General features: G+C 31.5%; 1 protein-coding gene across 1 annotated transcript in view; it reads right to left on the reverse strand.

Moving 5' to 3' along the window:
* The window catches only part of LOC143916942 (metabotropic glycine receptor), a 298,569-nt gene that overhangs the window by 223,711 nt on the left and 54,371 nt on the right, over positions 1-20,487 (reverse strand). Inside the window, exon 3 of the mRNA XM_077438248.1 lies at positions 13,724-13,907. Coding sequence (XP_077294374.1) covers positions 13,724-13,907 — 184 coding nt within the window. The remainder of the gene's footprint in view (positions 1-13,723; positions 13,908-20,487) is intronic.

Raw genomic sequence — 20,487 nt, forward strand, 5'->3', positions numbered from 1 at the left:
TTTCTTGTTTCAGTTCAACAATAGTATTTTGCGCCTCAATTAAACCTTTATTTACATCAGAAAAGCAGGAAATTTTCTTTTCAGCAGTGGTTAGTCTCCCATCAAATTCATCAGACTTAGCCTCTATTGTGAATAATTTATTGTTTATGTCTGTGATTACAGATTTTATGTAAAATTTATGTAGATTTTTTTTTTACATATATCATCATCATCTATAGCAGGCCTGGGCAAACCGCGGCCCGCCAAGTATTTTGGTGCGACCCGTGAGCAAAATTTAAATAAATCAGCTGATAACTAATAACTAAAAATAAAACTATCACTGTTTGATCTGTGTACATAAATTAAGCCCGTATTGGTTAGAAAGTTTGTTTTGATTTGAGGTTATGGGTTAAACGTCATTCTGTCATCATTCTCACCGAACAGTATTGCCACCCTGCATATAGGCCGGTGTGGCAACACCCAAGACCGTTGGCTCAGCAAGCCTCCACAAAACTATAAATATTTATATATTAGAGATAACGAGAACCTATAAAGCAAATTTTATAAAATATAGAGTGAAAAAAAGTGATAGGCGTTTAAATAATTAAAATTTGACAGCGAGATGGCAGGGCGGAAAGTAATGAAACTACCGAAGTGAATGATGAATGTGACAAATAAACGTCACCGTGTAATACGATGCAGTATTTTCAAACGTGTCTAATACGATATTTTTCACCATCGTAATTGCGGATGATACGTTAACTTATATTGATGACCAAAATGAGCAAATGGCAAAGTATGAAAACGATCGGATAAGAGATAAGGGCTATAAAAAATGACCGCTTACACGAAAACAATGTGAAACGTATAAGAGGTTAGTAAAAAAGTTAACTTTTTTCTGATCTAAAATTTTTTTTGTTGATTTGTTAATGTTTTATCGTTTGTGACATAAGATAAAATTCGAATTTGGGCCAAACTAGACTACAAACTTTAATGAGCAATTATCATCAATATTATAATCGATCACATGGTACTCGATAGCTCTCGACGAAAGTAATGATCGAAAAGATACCGCACAGTTATTAATTTTCATACGCGGATGTAACTCTAAATTTAAAATTATTGAAGAGCTTTTGTCATTTTGGAATCAATTCATCAAATCTTGAAGATTGAACTTGAAAAATTGAAGATCAAATTTTATCCAGGATAAAATTTGCAAAAATTGTTCTGATTACAATTAAATTATAATTTATTGTATTATACATCAACAAGTATTTTACAAAAATGTGTTAAAAGTTGAACATGTGACATCTTGTATTATTAAACTTGTAAATCTAATACGATCGAGTGGCTTGAAACACAGACAATTCATTGCTTTTCTTCAAGATATTGAATCTGAGTTCACAGATATTATTTATGATAATCATATTCAATGGCTTAAACTAGGAAAAATACTTACCTATACGGCGAGTATAGGATACAAAAGAAGAAATCGCTCTATTTTTAAAAACGAAAAATATTATCGACTTTCCCGAATTAACTGATAATGACTGGCTGTGTGAATTTGCATTTACTTTGAACATCGTGAAACATTTAAATACTTTCAACACAGTGTTCCAAGGGGAAAATTTTATGTCCATGATATGGTGAAAAATTTGAATGTGTTTAAATTAAAACTACGACTGTTTCTTCACCATTTTTTTATTAAACGGGTAGACCACTTTTCAACCACGAAATTGCTAAAGATACCAGAAAATAAATTTGAAGAATATGGTGAAATTATCAACGATTTAAGTGGTGAGTTTCCATGAAAATTTGGCGACTTCCGAGAAATTGAGATAGGCTTGATAGCGTATCTACGCATATATAAATTAAGATTATATATTTACAGTGGGATGCTGATTTAAGGGAATTACACCGTCATGAAGAAATTTGAAAAATTTTACAACGCCCTTAATACGGAAAAATTCGACAAACTTAGAGATTTTGCTCAAAAATGCTGGTGGTTTTTTGATCAACCTACATATGTAAACAAACATTTTCAATCGTGAATATCAATAAAAAATCTTTACAATCAAGCACCACAGATGAAAATTTACAAGCATTTTTAAGAATTTCAACTACAAAATTTTCACCTGAAATTAAAAAAACTGTTAAAGATGTAAAACAGTTTCATTCGTCAAATTAAATTATTGTTTTGTATGAAATTTAAAAAAAATTATGTTTTATTTCCTTTCACGATAATATGTAAATAATGTATATCTAAAAATAGTATTTTACTTGCGGCCCGCCGCTCATTTTTAATTTCTAATGTGGCCCTTCATCCAAAAAGCTTGCCCAGGCCTGATCTATAGCCATTCACCAATTATTGGTGGAGGAAGGCCTCTCCAACACGCTTCCACTCGTCTCTACTTTGCGCAACTATCATCCATCTCACCCCACACATTTTCCTTATTTCGTCTACCCATCTTCCCGGCGGTCTTCCTTTTACCCTTATGCATTCTCTCGGGTACCATTCAATTCTTGACCACCTTTCGTCCATTATTCTAGCCACATGACTCGCCCATTGCCATTTCTTTCTTTCTTTCTGTCTTTACTCTATCTACTATGTCCACTACCCTTGTCATACTTCTCACCCACGTGTTCCGCTTCCTATCTTTCCTCGTTATGCCGAGCATACAGCCTTCCATATTTCTTTGAGTGCATTGAACTTTGTGTGGCATCTTGGCGTTCAGTGTCCAAGTTTCGCATTCATACGTCATCACTGGCAAAACGCATTGATCGAAGATCTTTTTCTTCTGACAGAGGGGCATTTTTGATTTAAAAACCACATTCATTCGTCCAAATGCACTCCATCCTAATTTCATACGTCTCTTTATCTCTTCATCTTTACCACCGGACATATCAATTATTTGACCTAAATATAATAATTTTTTAAGACTTCTACTGGTTTGTCATCTAATGAGATGCTATCAGGCATGCAATAACTATTGAACATTAGTTTGGTCTTATTTGTGTTAATTTTCAATCCTAATTTCCTTCTTTCTGTGTCCAGATGTGTTAGTTTGTTAGGTCGCGAGCTATTAAAACTATATCGTTTGCGAACCGAAGATGACTCAAGAAGCAACCGTTGACTTTTACTCCTGCTGTGCCCCAATCCAAGTTCCTGAAAACTCCCTCAAGTACCGCATTGAATAACTTCGGCGAGATGGTATCTCCTTGTCTCACTCCTTTTCCTATGTTTAATTTATCAGTATCTGAAAAAAGTTAAATCAAAGCTGTGACGTTCTTATATATTTTAGCTAACAGCCCCACATAGGGTTACGGCAGTCCCTGTTTTTGTATAGAGTTAAATACTGCATGAATAACTGTGTCAAAGGCTTACTCATAATCGACGAAACTTAGGCACAATGGCCGTTGATATTCGTTGGCGCGCTCGATTAGTTCGTCAACTATTTGGAGGTGATTCATTGTGCTGAAATTGGCCCTAACCCCTGCCTGTTCTATAGGCTGGTTGTCATCGAAGATATTCTTCAACCCTTAAACCTTCAATATTGTACACATTTGCGATAAATAGCTTAAGGTGTTTTAAATTTTTAATTTGTTTCCACTATAGAATTTCAAAGATAACAGTACAAAAAACCCAAAGATAGCGATCTCATCTCGCTCGTATTTACCTATATGTACATACATATGTTTGTATGTACACCAAACGAGAAAACTAATATATGAGAGAAGACAGAGGTTGGAGGCTATGGCATTTATTGCACTCATAAATATAAAACCAGGGTTGAATAACCAGAGTGATACTTCACCGCCGTCTTACAGGCTACCTGACAGGTTTTTTTTTACGAATTTTTGCCTTATTTAGCATATGAAATTACCAAGAAAAATCTGACTTGACTCTTTGTTTCCAGCTTCATTTGGTGTTGCTTTATTTTAAGGATGCAATTAACATAATATACATATTAATTAGAAGTGGTTAAAATTTGAGACTGGGTAATAACACTGTTCGACACGAAAAATGGTTCAGAGACGAGATATGACTTTTCTTATAGATCTATGCCCAGTAAACACGAATCTGGTAATAAAAAATGTTGATTGGCTCGAGATTCGGAGATACATATACAATGTGTTTTATAAATCGCGCGATTTTTCAATATCTTGGTGTTGTTCGGTCGATGTCTCAAAATCTGTCCATTTTCTATTCAAAATAAATATTGAAATCTATAGTCGGGTATTTTATCTTCCATTTGTAGTACTTTTCAGCTTTCATTTCTCTCTAACTAGTTGTCCAGTTTTTTCTATTGAAACATGTTTATTGAGATAGTGTTCTGACCATACTATTTTTTTGTTTTCGTTTAAAAGGGTAAATTGGAAGTGTACTGAAATTTAAATCGGTAAAATTGCGAGCAAAAAGCTCGTACTAGTGTTTTATTAATCCACAAGAATAGTCGAAATATGATTTTTCTAAGTGGAATTTTATTTAATTCTCATATAAAGATAATTTAATATATTATCCCTATTAATTCAATTCAGATTCGCGTAAATACGATAAATAAATAAAAAAATAGTGTGGTCAGAACACTATCTCAATAAACATGTTTCAATAGAAAAAACTCAATATAAAATAGTATTAACAGTTAGAAAAAATCCCAAGTGAAAATACGTACTTTTGACTTTTGATTTGAACAGGATGACTATTTAGAGAGATTTGAAAGTTGAAAACTACTACAAATGGAAGATAAAATATCCAACTATAGATTCCAATATTCATTTTGAACAAGACATTGACAGATTTTGAGACATCGACCGAACAATACCAAGATATAGAAAAATCGCGCGATTTATAAAACACATATCTCCGAATCTCGAGCCAATCAACATTTTTTACTACCAGATTCGTGTTCACTGGGCATAATTCTATAAGAAAAGTCATATCTCGTCTCTGAACCAAAAAAAGTCGTCATTTGTCGAACAGTGTAATTAAAACATTCATCGAGAAATCATATAATATAATATATTTCTTCCTGTATTAAGACCTGTCGTGCTCGGGATTTTTTTCATTTTGCTCGTTATAAAAATATTCCCTCTGATCACGCAAGCCTTAATTATTCAAGCCTACATGCAAGCCTTCTGTGATTCGAGAATAAATGATTAAAAGAGACATTCCTTTTCTATGGTGACCAAAATTGAAATTGTAAAACAGTATTAAAAAAAAGTGTCATTTTATGCAATGACGTCCTGAGACTATGTGCCGCTTATAGGCGATATTAAAAATGCCACTGTTATTATTTTTGAAATATTTATTTACATTACACATTATATGTTTAAAATTTTGATGAAGATTTGTGTATTATTTAAATATTTTTTATTCAATATAATATTGGGACCGGCTACGGTTAATAAAACCATATTTTTACCTAAAAAGTTTTGTATTAAAATATGTTGTTTACATATGTACATACATGTAATGCATATGTATTTATGTAGATAGGGGAAATAGCAAACGCTAGTTCCTCAATAATTGAGAAAGCGGCGGTGTCCGCCCGTCATAAGGCAAAACGGGTCTGAATTTGAGCGATTTGACTGACAAGTGGTAATGGCAGTTATTCAATTGAAAGTTGGATCCTGCCCCTTTCCCGTGTGCCCAACATCAAAAGCCGGTGTTATGTGTACAAAAGAAACTTCGAGTCGTGGAAAGATGGTCTACCTTTTCTAGGATACGCTAAGCCAGGGGTCCCCAACCTATGGCCCGCGAGCACTTTTCATCCGGCGAGAAAAAATATTTTCAAAATATCCCCTATATGGCTTTCAGGGTTCCAGGTAGTACACCCAAATGTTTTTTGAATGAATCCAAAATGACGTTTGGGATTCCCTTAATTTTGCGGAAAAAAATATATTTTTTTGGAAAAACGGCATGGTTCATCTTCAACACGTGTACACATTCAAATTCTTGGAAAAATTGAGCTTTATAACTAAATCAGGATAAGTGATGATTTCTCAGAAATTTCGGACTTTGTTTTTCAAAATTCATTCGATATTGATATCGACGATGTCAACGAAGAATATTTTCAATTGAAATTGATGGAGCAAAGGATGTTTTGAAATCATTAATTAAAAATTAAATTTTTCGTTAAATTGGAGTCAGATTATCCATAAATAAAAGCATTTGCTTTTATTTATGGACTAGCTGAACCCGGCATGCGTTGCAATGCCACAATAACGCATGCAATTCCCGTGCCCGTTCCCTTTCCCGTTACTGTTCCCGCTCTCGTTCCCGTTCCCATTTGTCGGAAAAACGTAGGCAGTGAACACATTTGAAATTATTCAATTATTTGTTTATTTTACCGTAACAACGCATGCCGCGACGCGAAAACCTGAAAGTAACATTGTTCCATCGTACAATAACGCATGTAATTCCCGTTCCCGTTCCCGTTTCTCGATGCGTTTCGATAAGTGAATGTTTCAGTTTCTAATTAATACTTAATAATCAAATTAAATTATAGTAAAGTATAGGAATGCATAAGTGACAGGCAGACTTTATTGCATTTCTGCATTTTCGACTCGACTCTAGTTCCCCCCGAAAATATTATTTTCTCACGAGTTATGTTTTGATTGGGTTATTTGATTGTTCAAATTGTTACCCTTATTGAATATATACTGTTGTAAAACATATGGAAGACGACTTGCGATTAGACAGCCCAACTAGTAACTAATAACTAGTAACGTGTAATACAAACTTGTACATTAATCTCGTGTATACTTACTACTATTAAATAAGATAATCATCTTATAAAATAAACTGAGTTTTATTTACGGAGTAGCGTTCCGCAAAAACGCTTGGTGGCAGCGGAAATATGTAATAACAACAAAATACACATCACCCACGAATGTAACAGTATGAAGTTTTGTTATCCTGCAAAAATTCGAACTTGAGTTCGGATTTTGAATCGATCAGTTTTGAATCAGTTCAATCAGTTTTGAATTGTTTATCGGCAGAAAGAGCACGTGTGTCGACTCGTCGTGCCGAAACTTGCGCCAATATTTGTTTTCAAATTTGTAACAACTCTATCACGAAGAACTTAAACGAAGCAAAAAAACAACAAAGTAAAATCCTGGAGATATTAGCAAGTGGTAACATGCTAAACACTGCCAAGACAAAATCTATCAAGGAGTCCGTACAAAGATTGTGGGATCTTTAAACTGAAGAGATCTCCGACAAAGGTAAATCACTACCATCTCAAACTCAGCTGTTCTCCGAAGAAGCGGCTTCAAGCTCCGAATCCAGACACTTGAAGGTGGCGAACACGGGGATCGCAGCTAAATATTCATCTCCCGCTGTTATTATATACGCCAGTAAGGAATCAGGAATTTCCAGCTCTGCAGCAACGCAAGCCACTCTCCAAGCAGCTATTAACCCTTCAAAAATAGGTGCTAAAGTAATCGGTTTAAAAAAAGCCAGTAACAACGGTTTGGTGATTTTTACAAATTCTATCAATGACTGTGAATTAATTGCAAATTGTAAAGAAATCAATTTGGCAAAGCTAAACGTAGTATTTCCGAAAAACCGTTGGCCTAAAATTATTTTAAAAAACGTTCCAAGAGAAGTACCTGATGATCGAATTATGAACATACTGATTGAAGACTTTGGAACTGATATCACAAATAACATTAAATTCAGTCACCTCGCGGGTTCTCGGGAAGAGCCCACCTGCCACATAGTGTATTCCACTTCGCCATCGCTCAGAAAAAAAACTAATAAACCAAGGAAGATGCTTCGTCGACTGGAATTTGTGCAGGATCGACGACTATATTAGCGTGCTTAAATGCTCACGCTGCTGCAACTTTGGGCACTCTATAAAATATTGCAAAGAGGAAAAAGTTACCTAGTTTCAAATTTTCCATCTACGTCGAACCTGCCCAAAAGCTACAATTGTACTTTAACTAACAAACCCAGCAATCATATGACAAGAATCAACCAGTGCCCCAAACTCAAAAACCAGCTCTCCATTATGATCAATAAAACGGATTATGGCTACTAACATCAATAGCAATAAATTTAATATTAATGCTTATCTGGAAATTAAAATTATGTAAACGAATATCTCCTCAATAATTCCTAAATTCATTGAGTTTCAACTTTACATAATTAATAATAATCCCGATATAATATGAATAAGTGAATCGTGGTTAAAAAATAACATACCTGACAGTGTCGTCGAAATTCCTAACTATATATGTTCTTTATAGATCCGATAGGGAAGATAGAAGAGGAGGAGGAGTTTGCATTTATGTAAAAATTTCTTCTAATAATCCATGTATTGCGGTCGAAAGATTTTTTATATCCAATATCTCAATATCAGGCATCAAACACTTGTGGTTAAAGGTTTGTCTTAACTGCTGTGAATTTATTTTAGCGTGTATTTACAGACCTCCCACTTCCACATTTGAGGAAGATATCAAACTTTTCAACGTCATCGCCAATGAAGGATGTAAAAACTGATCAACGCTGATTTTTGGTGACTTTAACTTTCCTAACATTAACTGGAAGTTCCTCAGTATAAACATATTGTACGTAGTCAGTGGCGGATTAAGCGTTTCGGAGGCCACAGGCGCAATGTAATTTAGAGCCCCTCCCCCACTAATCAAAAAGTGAATTTTTTTTCAATTGTGAATTGTAGGTATGTGCATTATAAAAAAATGTGTGTTATTTTGTATTTACAATTATTTATTAAATAATATAAATCTATCTACAAACTTATACAAACAATCAAGAAAAAAAGGAAAACATTTTAAATTGGTACTTTTCGAGCTTTTGATCCCGAAAATTTATCTATTATGTTATCACAATCTAATAAATGCACCACATCACTATCAATAAACATCATCGATAAATTATTTAAATTGTTTTGATTTTACGAATTTCTTAAACTGTTTTAAGCTTGTTTTAAAACTGAAAACGAACGTTCGCCACTTGCATTGCTTAAAGGAAGCGTTAGAAATATTATTAAAATTGTTTCAACATTTGGAAACGTTGAAACAATTAATAATTTGTTTTTAAACCTCCAAATAATAATTTATAATTATCGATAGGATTCGTAATATTTTCGCTCTTGATATGTGCCAATATCATTGTTATATTTTGAAATTATTCTTTCAACACATTCGTTATTATTCTTAAATTATTCTTTCAACACATTTGACTTATTTCAAAATTAAAAAATAATTTAAAATCTTTAAGTAAACTATCATAAATTGAGCTCCTTCTTGATACTTCTGAAATGAATGCATCGCAGATAATGTTATGAATATTTATTATAAAGTTTTCTTTTTGACTAAAATTAACTTGAACGCATATCTTTCCAAATTGCAATTTTCATTTTTTACGTCTAGTGTCTTTATATTTATGATTTTCAGTAAGAATGTTAGAATCTTTTTCAATTTCATTGAATTCATTTCTCGTATTTTGAATAAATTCTGAAAGGGATTTTATCAATCTTGTTCATAACAACAAATTGTGCTGCATATTTTGTAATGATTTATTTGTAGCATTGATTCGCTGTAACAATTTATCCCACAAAGTAGTTAGTAATGCAGTCTCATATTAATCGAAATAAACTGACAATTTTTTTGCCATAGGTTTTTAAATACGGACGTACTGATTTTAATAAGAGCTTCTTTAATATTTTGATTTTAAAACAAAAACAGCCTCTGCTCTAGACGCCCATCGCGTACTATTTATTCTTTTTGAATATTGGTTATTCAAAATATTACTTAAAAAAATATTCCATCAAGTCGATGATGAAAAAAAAATACAAATTTGATCAAAAACAGATCAAAACAAACAAAGATAAAAAACAAATCGCCAATATCTCCGTTCTGTTTTTTTTTTAAGTTTGTATCTATACGCCCATTAATTGATAACCATTTTTGGAAAGTTAACGTCGATTTGAAATGAGCTGGCGAAGATTCGTGTTCTTTTAAAATACGTGTTATGTTTTTCCTATCGTTAAATCCTGTTAACAATTTAGTTTTAGCTTGTGAAAATAGTTTACATACATAACAATAAATGGATTTGCTTTTTTCTGAACATATCAACCTGTGTCGGAGTCCTTTATTACCATTTGCTTCTACAAAATTAAAATTTGATTCATAGATATTTCTATACTATGTCCGGTTTCTCTATGTATACTCTACTTTTATTTTTTTTACGTATGGCACGGTTTATTTATTAAAAAAAAAGAATATTTATTTCAGATATATGCTCTGGCCACAATGCCAAATCCATAGGATAATCATTGGGCATTTTCTCCTCTTCCTCATTTTCTTTTTCAGAAAACTGTTCTTCAGTACTTTCAGAGGTCTGTTCTTCAGACGTTTTAGGATGCTGCTATTAATTTTTCCAAAAGCGTATTCATCAGTTCTCCTTTCCAGTGGTTGGTCTTCGTTCCTTTCAGAGAGCTGCTCATCAGTTCTTCTACAGGGCTGTTTTTCGGCCCTTTCAAGAGTTTGATATTCATTCCTTTCAAGGAGCTACTCTTCAGTTCTACTACAGGGCTGCTTTTCGGTCCTTTTAAGAGGTTCGTCTTCGTTCCTTTCAGGGAGCTGCTGCTCTTCAGTTCTGTCAGAATACTTTTCTTTAAGTTGTTCCGATATTTTGCCATTTTTAATGTGATTAATTAGCGAATTATTTTGTAGCAGTGAAATTTATCTAGAAAGGCCAAACGATCGACGACGGCGAGAGCAATTATCGCAAAGCTTTGTACTTTACATAAAAAAGTAGTCGTAAGCTCCAATATTTTATGGAAAAATGCATAGAAATTTCCGAATTAAAATTTTTCTCAGAACGATTTGGAGGCCCCTTAAATTTAGAGGCCACAGATATGCGCCAATTTTGCTGTTCGATAGTCCGCCACTGTACGTAGTATATATATATATATATATATATATATATATATATATATATATATATATATATATATATATATATATATATATATATATATATATATATATATATATAATATATATATATATATATATATATATATATATATATATATATATATATATATATATATATATATATATATATATATATATATTTATATATATATATATATATATATATATATATATATATATATATATATATATATATATATATATATATATATATATATATATATATATATATATATTTATATATATATATATATATATATATATATATATATATATATATATATATATATATATATATATATATATATATACATATGTATATATGTTTATGCAAGACATGCATTTCCATATTTCGTAATATTTAGTAAATATTAACGCATTTTTTAATTCAAAAGCATTCATTAAAACATCATAACTTTGAAAACTCAACTGCCAAAGATATTATATTAAAACTGGCGCACATTGTTGAAAGTTTATTTGCGTTTGAAGAGCTAATAATTTACTAGTCGTTTTGTATTCGAATATGAATGACCTAAATGCCAGTTGAAATATATTACATTTGAAAATACACTTCGACTGTAATATCTATATATATAAAAATGAATGTCTGTGTGTGTGTCTCGAATAGGCTCCTAAGCCACTGAAGCGATTACGATGGAAATTTCAGGATTTGTTGTATGCATATCCGGGAAGATTACTGTGACAAAAAAACGGGAAAAAACGGGAACAGAAACGGGAAAAACGGGAATGAGTGTCATTCGCTATAATTTCAAATGTTTTCGCGTCGCGACTAGGGTGATCGCTGCCTGCGTTGTTCCGAAAAATGGGAACGGGAACGGAAACGACAACGGGAAAGGGAACGGGAACGAGATCGGGAACGGGAATTGCATGCGTTATTGTAATATTGCAACGCATGCAGGGTTCAGCTAGTATTAAATAAAAAAATAAAAATAATACTATCGTGTTGTAAAAAAACACAGATCCACCACAATATTTCAATATTGTCTAATTTAAACATCACCGAGATTTTTCGGGCAGGTCAATATCGGTTCGCAAAGCACCAGGTAAAAATCTTAAAGCATAAAGTAAATGTGTAGATGAGAAATCAAGAAGCTGCGTTAACCCTTTGGACCCGTTCGTCGAATGCTTTGACAGCTGTCATCGGCAAATGCCCCCGATAAATAATATTTTGGCCGAAAGGGTATGAGGCAAAAAGTAGGTAGGGGAATTGGACCCTTCCTTTGAGGCCACTCGCCAATTTCGCAATGGCCCCCCGGCTTTAATCAAAAGACCTCAATGAAGAAAAGAAAATAAAGTAAAAAAACAGCCTCACAAAAGAGGAAGAAACTTGAAGGGCTGCAGCTATTAAGTGGCGGCCGGCCGCCTACACCAGACGCAATTATTCAACGATCGTAATTAATGAAAATAAAAATGATTTCACTGGAAAACACATAATTTCAACTTTTCATAATGCTGTATTGCTGCTATTAATTTTGTGGATGAATTTTTTTCGTTAATAAATATTCTTGCCCTTGGCTCTTTTTTGAGCCACGAGTGGATGTTCATTAAATCAACCGGACCAATGAGTGGCGTTTATTACGCAAATGGCTGTTTTAAATTTCATTTTTATATAACGTCATTTTGCATTCGAAATTTTTTGAATTTTTCTGTATTTTTCCATGTTTACTTATTTCCGTGCCCGCTTTTTTCCAATGCAGAATAATCTTAGAAATTAAGTTTATACATATGTATATATTTATGTGGATGTTCTAACCTATAAACTGAAAATAGCGTCTCTCAAACGGAAATTTAAATACTAAATATAAAACTATTTAAATCAATTGATAAAATCGTAATTACAAACTCATGGAAATCGAGGTGACATTTAATAAAAAAAATTCGGGTGTGACCAACCCATGACTTTATCTATGTATTTGAGGAATATAAGAAAGTCACAAAACAAAATTCTATATTGCACCGTACAGATACATTCACACATACTGGCAGCATTATGAAAAACTAATAGAAAAATACTAAGCATTTTCGATACAAATTGAGCGCAAATGTATGGAAACTTGCACAAGACAAAAGTTCTACTTCTACTATAGATTTTGTTCAATTTTTTTAATACCTAATATCACAATATACCTATTATAAGTATTGAAATTAAAAAAGATAAAAAAAATTTAAAAGGTCAAAGTTAAATAATGAAATATTGTTTTAAAAAAATTTCTTCTTTTGGTTTACGAATTCTAACCAATTACAATTATAGGCTTTTTATTACTTAATTTAGTTTCAATATTAATTAAAAGCTTTTAATTTAAAATGGGGAGGTACCATTTCCAGTCAACTTAAGCATTTGAAAAAAAATTACGTCATGTCGATAATAATTTCAGTAACCGATACTAAGTTTCAGTTTGACAGGACTAACGGTGTTCAAAAAATCCCCAAAATACACAGACACACACAATTTTTTTGTAGATCATGAAAACGTGATCAGTAGTCGATTCTGAGTTCGAATCAGTCAAAATCTCGAGTTCGAATTTTCGCATGATCACAAAATTTCATCTATTGTTACTACATACATACATAAAGTAAATATCACATATACTCACGTGTATACCATGAAAATGGGATGAGTGATCTAATCTGAGTTGAAATCAGTAAAAATGTCGAATTTTCACATGATCACAAAAATGCATCTGTGTTACTACGTAGTTATATATGAACATACCTATACATATGTACATATGCAGATGAAGTAAAAAAAACTCACTTGAAGAAGTATGTATCGTTAGCGAATCCAAAAAATGGCACAGTGTAGGTCAACATCCATATGTTGCCACCACCGCAATCATAGTAAGGCTTTGACCATTTTCCATCCTCATAGGTTACTGACAATATTTCATCGGCTACTCGGTCCGTATGTGCACTTTCATTGTACGTGTACGTGTTGAATCCTGAAAATTAGAAAAAAATATATTCATATATTATATGTACAATATATCAATGTTATAAATGAACAGCTATGTATGTATAAAATGACATTGCGACGAATTGGGTAACCTCTAATGTTGCTACGACCCACTCCCCACCTAATAAGTATTATATATATAGGGCGCTACCTGCAATTGACATTAGCTTTGATAGAACTCTGATAGAGTTCGAATCAGTCAAAATCTCGAGCTCGAAATCTATTGTTATTACTTAAATACAGATGTACATACATAGATCTAGTAATAATAATCAGTTCGCCGTCGTTCGTTGTCGATCGATGACGCATTCGCACCGTTATTAGCTCTTCCATAAATAATATTTAATTAAAGTACCTAAACGGTCTTAAAAAAAAAAAAAAAAAAAAAAAAAATCTGTCAACAAAGTTTGTTCCTATTGTGCTATTTTTAATTCGTACTTATAAAATATACTCAATATACTCATAATAATTACAAAAAATATAAATTCAAGTTTCAAGTGGGTAGTCCATACATTCTCGTTCGCACAGTGAATTTCATAGATTGTCAACCTTTAGTTCAATTCAATTTGGCAATCATGCAGTGTTGTGCATCTTGTGAAACGCAATTTTCTAATGGTGTTCAATGTGCTAATTGTAAGAGGCATTACGATTTTAATTGTGCCAAAATTACTGAAGGCGGCTACAATAGATTGGGAGCTACTAAAAGGGCTACATGGAAGTGTCCACGATGCCGTAATCCACAAAGTCCTCAGTCTTTGACCGAGTCACCTTCGCCGTCATTGGGTACACTACTTAAGGAGATCCTTGATATCAAACGTAACATATCATGCCTGCCGTCGCTTGCAGAGGACATAAAAACGATAAAAACTGATATTAGCGACCTCAAAGCAACATGTGAATTTAACAGTTCAAAGATTATTGAGGCCGAAAGTAGGATAAGTGCAGTAGAGGATAAAGTGAAAGACATTGAGTCACTTCAGAATATTGTTGATGTATTACAAAATAAAATCGCAAGCAATGAACAGAGATTAAGGCTCAACAATGTTGAAATAAAAGGAATCCCTTGTAAAAATAATGAAAACGTCTTTAATATTTTTGACTCGATCTCCAAAACTGTAAATTGTAATATTCCAAAATCAGAAATTAATTATATCACAAGAGTTCCCACCCGCACTTCGGATAAACTACTTGTAGTGAGCTTCATCAATAGATATATTAAAGAAGACTTTGTTGCGACTACCCGTAAACACAAGAATCTCACAGTTAATGATATAGGTGTTGGTGTTGATAATACCAAAATCTACATAAATGATCAATTAACCATTGCCAATAAACAACTTTTGACCAAAACAAAATCCTATGCTAAAGATAAGGGGTTTCAATACGTCTGGGTAAGAAATTCAAACATACTTTTAAGAAAAAACTCCACTTCAAAGATTCTACACATAAAGACTTTGGACGACCTAAAAAAGATTATATAAATATTTTTTCAATGAATAAGCAATCAATTATAATTTTTTATTTATATTTTTCTTACCTTCTCTTTTATGTGATAATTATATTTACCGATCCTGTTATTCTCTTCTCTATATTTTATATCTACATTTCTTACTTTATTTTTTACTGTATTTTCCACCATATTTTTTACTATATTTTCACTTTTATTAATAATAATTATTTGAATATAAATATTATTATCAAAGAATATACACTAACTAATTCCATATTTTATTTTACTAATACTTATTTCAATTCAATTGCTATCATCAATAATTGTTGTTTGATAATTGATTCTATATCTTCATTTATAATTACATATACTTGTACATGTAATTACATTTTTTACTGTAATTTCTTCCATACTTTTTGCTCTATTTATAACTATAGTTTCACTTCTATTATTGATTATTGTCTTAATATTAATATTATTGTTAAAGAATATAAACTGGTTAATTCCATATTTCCATGTTCAGATTCATTTACTACCATCAATGATTATTATTTGAACAATAGTTCTATATCTTTGTTTATAATTATTGATGCATGTTCATTTGTATACATATGTCTATGCTTACCTACGCATGTAGGCTTATACGTCTATCTTTACGCACTCTATCAATTCTGCCCATATATTATGGTTTTTGTTTTCATTATTAATTATTGGTTCTTTCTTATATTTCTAAACGCACTTTATTTTCAATTCTATTGTCAATTGTCATCTAAATCATTGTTTATTATTATATTATGAACAAATACTTGCCAAAAAACTATATAATTCGCTTTATTAATTTTATTTTAACTCAATTGGTATCACGAGTGATGGTTTGCTCGGTAATTCCGTATCGCTTCTATGGATGCAAGTATGTATGTGTATATTTATATTCATATACGCATAACTGCTGATATTTATGCTTCTGGATATCTACACGTCTATCACTACGTACTCATCAATTGCCAATTTCTATTTACGTTTTACAATTTATCTTATTTTTATTACATTGCTATATTTTATTCTGTGTACTTTCCATGTTCCTTATTTCCATGTGCTTTATTTTCCTACTCTTTTCTTATTTTAAATGTTTGAGCTTTTCTTTTTTTTACCTATATGTGAAAATTATTAATGGTTTGCTTAACATAATTATATTTTTTTTACTATCAATCTATGTAACTTAATAAACTGTAAATTTTCCAAATAAATAAATAAATAAATAAATATAAAATCATACAATCGCCCCATTTATCAGAAGTTCTTAATAACTTTTATTAATAATAATAATACATATATTGTATACGTTTGTGATTGATTGTTATTTTATATTCCAGTTAATATGCTTGCTGCTAGTGTATAAGTACGGTGTCTCGACAAAATCGCGGGGACAAAACCGCTTGGACGAAACCGCGCAGTGACAAAATCGCGCAACGCATATATTAACAAACATAAGCAATAAAAGAAATACAAAATCAAGTAATATAAATATTAAAAACAGGTCTAATGTATAATAAAAATCCGATAGGACACAGTAATGATAAAATAAGAATCGTTTATTGATTTTAAAGTTCACTTTAGAATTTGTGCTTATCCTGGGTATTATTTTAAATTTAGGACATTGTGGTGTTTAAGGTTTTAAAAAACCTGTAAATAAATAAACTAAAATAAATAAAATAATAATATTTAATATGTCTATTCAATAAAGTATGATTAATTCAAAATTAATAAACGATTCTTATTTTATCATTACTGTGTTCTATAGGATTTTGTTTATACATTAGATATGTTTTTAATATTTATATTATTTGTTTTTATGTTTACGTTTTTGTATATATGTATTTAATAATATATGGGTTGCGCGGTTTTGTCACCGCTCTATTTTGGTTTGCGGGATTTTGTCGCTGCAAGTTTTCGTCCAAGTAATTTTGTTCCCGCGATTTTGTAAGTACATTGATTGTCAAGTACAATATAATGTCACAATACAAAATTGATTTTTGTCGCTTATGTATCAAAAAGTCAATGATTCGTGAATATATTACTTATATCGCTTTGAAGCCTCGGAACACAGTCTTAGATGAAAATTTGTCATGAAAACTCCATTGACAATTTCGCAATAAAAATGAGCGCGAAAACCTGTCGAGACTTTTTTCTAGCGAAGCGCATAATCGGCTTATGTTCACCGCAAAATGCTTTCCCTTTACTTTAGTAAATGTTTTTATGAAAAAAATAATCTTACTTTTGAGACAGATGTGAATATTTTAGATGGTTTTTAAGAGCGAATTTTTGTACCAACAAATTTTCATTAAAAAGTCTTATGCGGAAGTTGCTGAAACTTTTTCGTCACGTAATAAATGTCCATACAAATATGTAAATCGGATTTAGCACGAATTTCGAAAATCGATAGCTGGGTGAAAATAATCATTAAAAAAATCGACGTGTTAGGATCAAAATGAAAACACGCGGAATAGCAATAAAATTTGATTCTGATTTAGAGCTTTTCGGTGGGCTTTTTTTTATTACTTTTTCCGGACAAATTGGCCCACTTTATGTCATACAACTGCGTGCGCGTATAATGAAAGTAAAATTAAATGTAAATAAGAATGTTTTAAAATTGGTTTCACGAAAAACGTCTTTCGGCTTTTTTCCCTGTGTATTTTTTCTTTCTTCCTACCCACTTTTCAATCAGAAAGTTTGTATGAAAAGGAAAAGAAAACGCGATTACTCACGAGTTACTTGAAAGAATTTTCTTTTACATTGAAAAGTCGGTAAATGCCGGTTTCTATAAACCGAATCGATTTTTTTCTTGCTATGCTAAGCATAATAAGGGAAATTATACAAATGAATAAAAATAAACATTCCAAATGGAATTCTTTGATGTTTCTTATTAAAATCGAGACCATTTTATAGCAATATAAAATTTCCATTTATCGCAATGTCACACGCAAAATGAATTCTCGATATATGCAAACATGAATGTAAAATAAAATACATAGCTACAAATTTGTTTATCGGAAAATTACTATATTGCATAATTATTTTATTTAGAATATGCTTAACTGCTATATTTTATTAAAGGTCACTATGGGTAACAAAAATTTGTTAATTTCCATTGGCAATGCCGCCTCCCTCAGAGCTTAGTTATATGTTATAAAAGCATTTAAAATTTATACCTTATTGCTTTAAATTTAAATGTTACACACGTACGAGATCACATTATCATACGTATAGTAGGTATTCAATATTGATGAGTGACAGCCCATTTTAGCTACAGATGTCAGAATTAAACTGAATGCTCATAGTGAAATTTGGCGCTGATAACGAAATGGAAATCAACGGGCCGGAAAAATCGATGATTGCTAGAGCCGGTGCTTTGTTTTTGATGCCAAAAGCGGGTTTAAACGACGCTCAAAACGATTTATATACGTTGGAAATACTCTGGCTTAAACTAGCTTAAAAAATTGACAGAAAAAGTCTTAAAATAAGTTACTATAATGTTGTATAAAAAAATTCGTAAAAAGTTTGAAAGTTTAGAATGAAATATGTGTAGTACATATACATATGTATATTATGGATGTATGTATGTATAGGTATATACATATGATAATAAGAACAGGAAAATTGATTAATTGTTAAAAAAGTTGACTTATCCAACCCTGTTCTGTCATTTGACCCACTTATGTAGTATGTATATACATATATGTATATATTTCATAACCCACTCACATCTCAAGACTACGACTAGAACTGTGTGCGAACTGTAAGCGTGATATTTTAAAGATAAATCGCCCGTTAGAATGTATAGGGGTGACTTTCGTGATAAGTCGCCATGAGCGATGAAACGATATTAGAGCGCTCGCGACGCCCCGGTGCCGAAATCACTTCTGGTATTGTTTTATCGGCCTGCAGCAACGGATTTTAGCTCGGAAGCGGACGCTAGGGGTTTTGGACTTGGGAAATATTGAAGCCGAGGGGTGGTTTAGAATTCAGGGATGGGTGGGTTTTAATTTAAACGCTTGTGGCAAAATCGACGCTGTGGGGACCATTACTGGACGCATTCAACGCCACTGTGCTAACCGCTTCGGTGTTTTTAATTAACAATTTTCTGTTCATAGTGATCGGAAACGGGAAAACTCTCCATCGAAGAGAAAATCCAACCAAATGGGTTAAATTTAACATTAAAACTCCGCGACAAATGGATTCAATTCACCAGAAGCTCTTTATTTGCGTTTTAAAATAAGCATAAACTAGAAAAAATGAATAAGAGTTAGCTGCCATTTTCGGTTGACGTACGTATCTTCACTAAATTATATACCTTACTACATATTTAATTTCAATTTCTAGATATGAAAATTCAGTTCAATATGCAGAAAGGTTTCAGAGAAATAGCCTCGAAACTCCAGAGTAAAGATATCGCTACCTCCGTTTGAGATAAAAATATTTAAAAAAAAATGAGAAATATTGATGAATGAAAAAATGTGTGTATGTAATAATATTACATAGATACATATTGGATTTTCGGTTGACAATTCACCATATTATATTTTTATTGGCATTTGTTTAGAATTTGCTATAAATTTCTATAGTTTAATATTAAGCGGCAACATACCAACTTATTATATTTTTAAATAGTTAAAGAAACCCGCAAATGAGCATAACAAAATATTATTAATGAAGCAGATGAGAGCGAGATGATCATTAAAGATGTGAAGATGATTCGTTATTGAGCTCCGAACGTTGAATTACTCGTGAACACAATTATTAATGCTAAAGTAGCAACAATTTTTGCTACTTTACATGAAAAATATAAAAAAATAACTTTTTTTGATTATTGAAAAAAAGTTTTAATTAAGATATATAAAAAACTCAAGTAAAAAAAAATAAATGTATATAAAAAACTTTAGTAAAAAAACTTAAGTAACAAAATAAATGTATATAAAAAATAATGTACTAAAATATAAAAAATAAATGTATATAAAAAACATTAGTAAAAAAACTATATTAAAAAAAACTCAAGTAAAATAAATGTATATAAACAAATAATAAAATTATTAAAATAAAAAGGAAATTTAATCAATAT

Source organism: Arctopsyche grandis, chromosome 1 (assembly GCF_051622035.1).
Source record: "Arctopsyche grandis isolate Sample6627 chromosome 1, ASM5162203v2, whole genome shotgun sequence".
In the NCBI taxonomy this organism is placed as follows: Eukaryota; Metazoa; Arthropoda; class Insecta; order Trichoptera; family Hydropsychidae; genus Arctopsyche; species Arctopsyche grandis.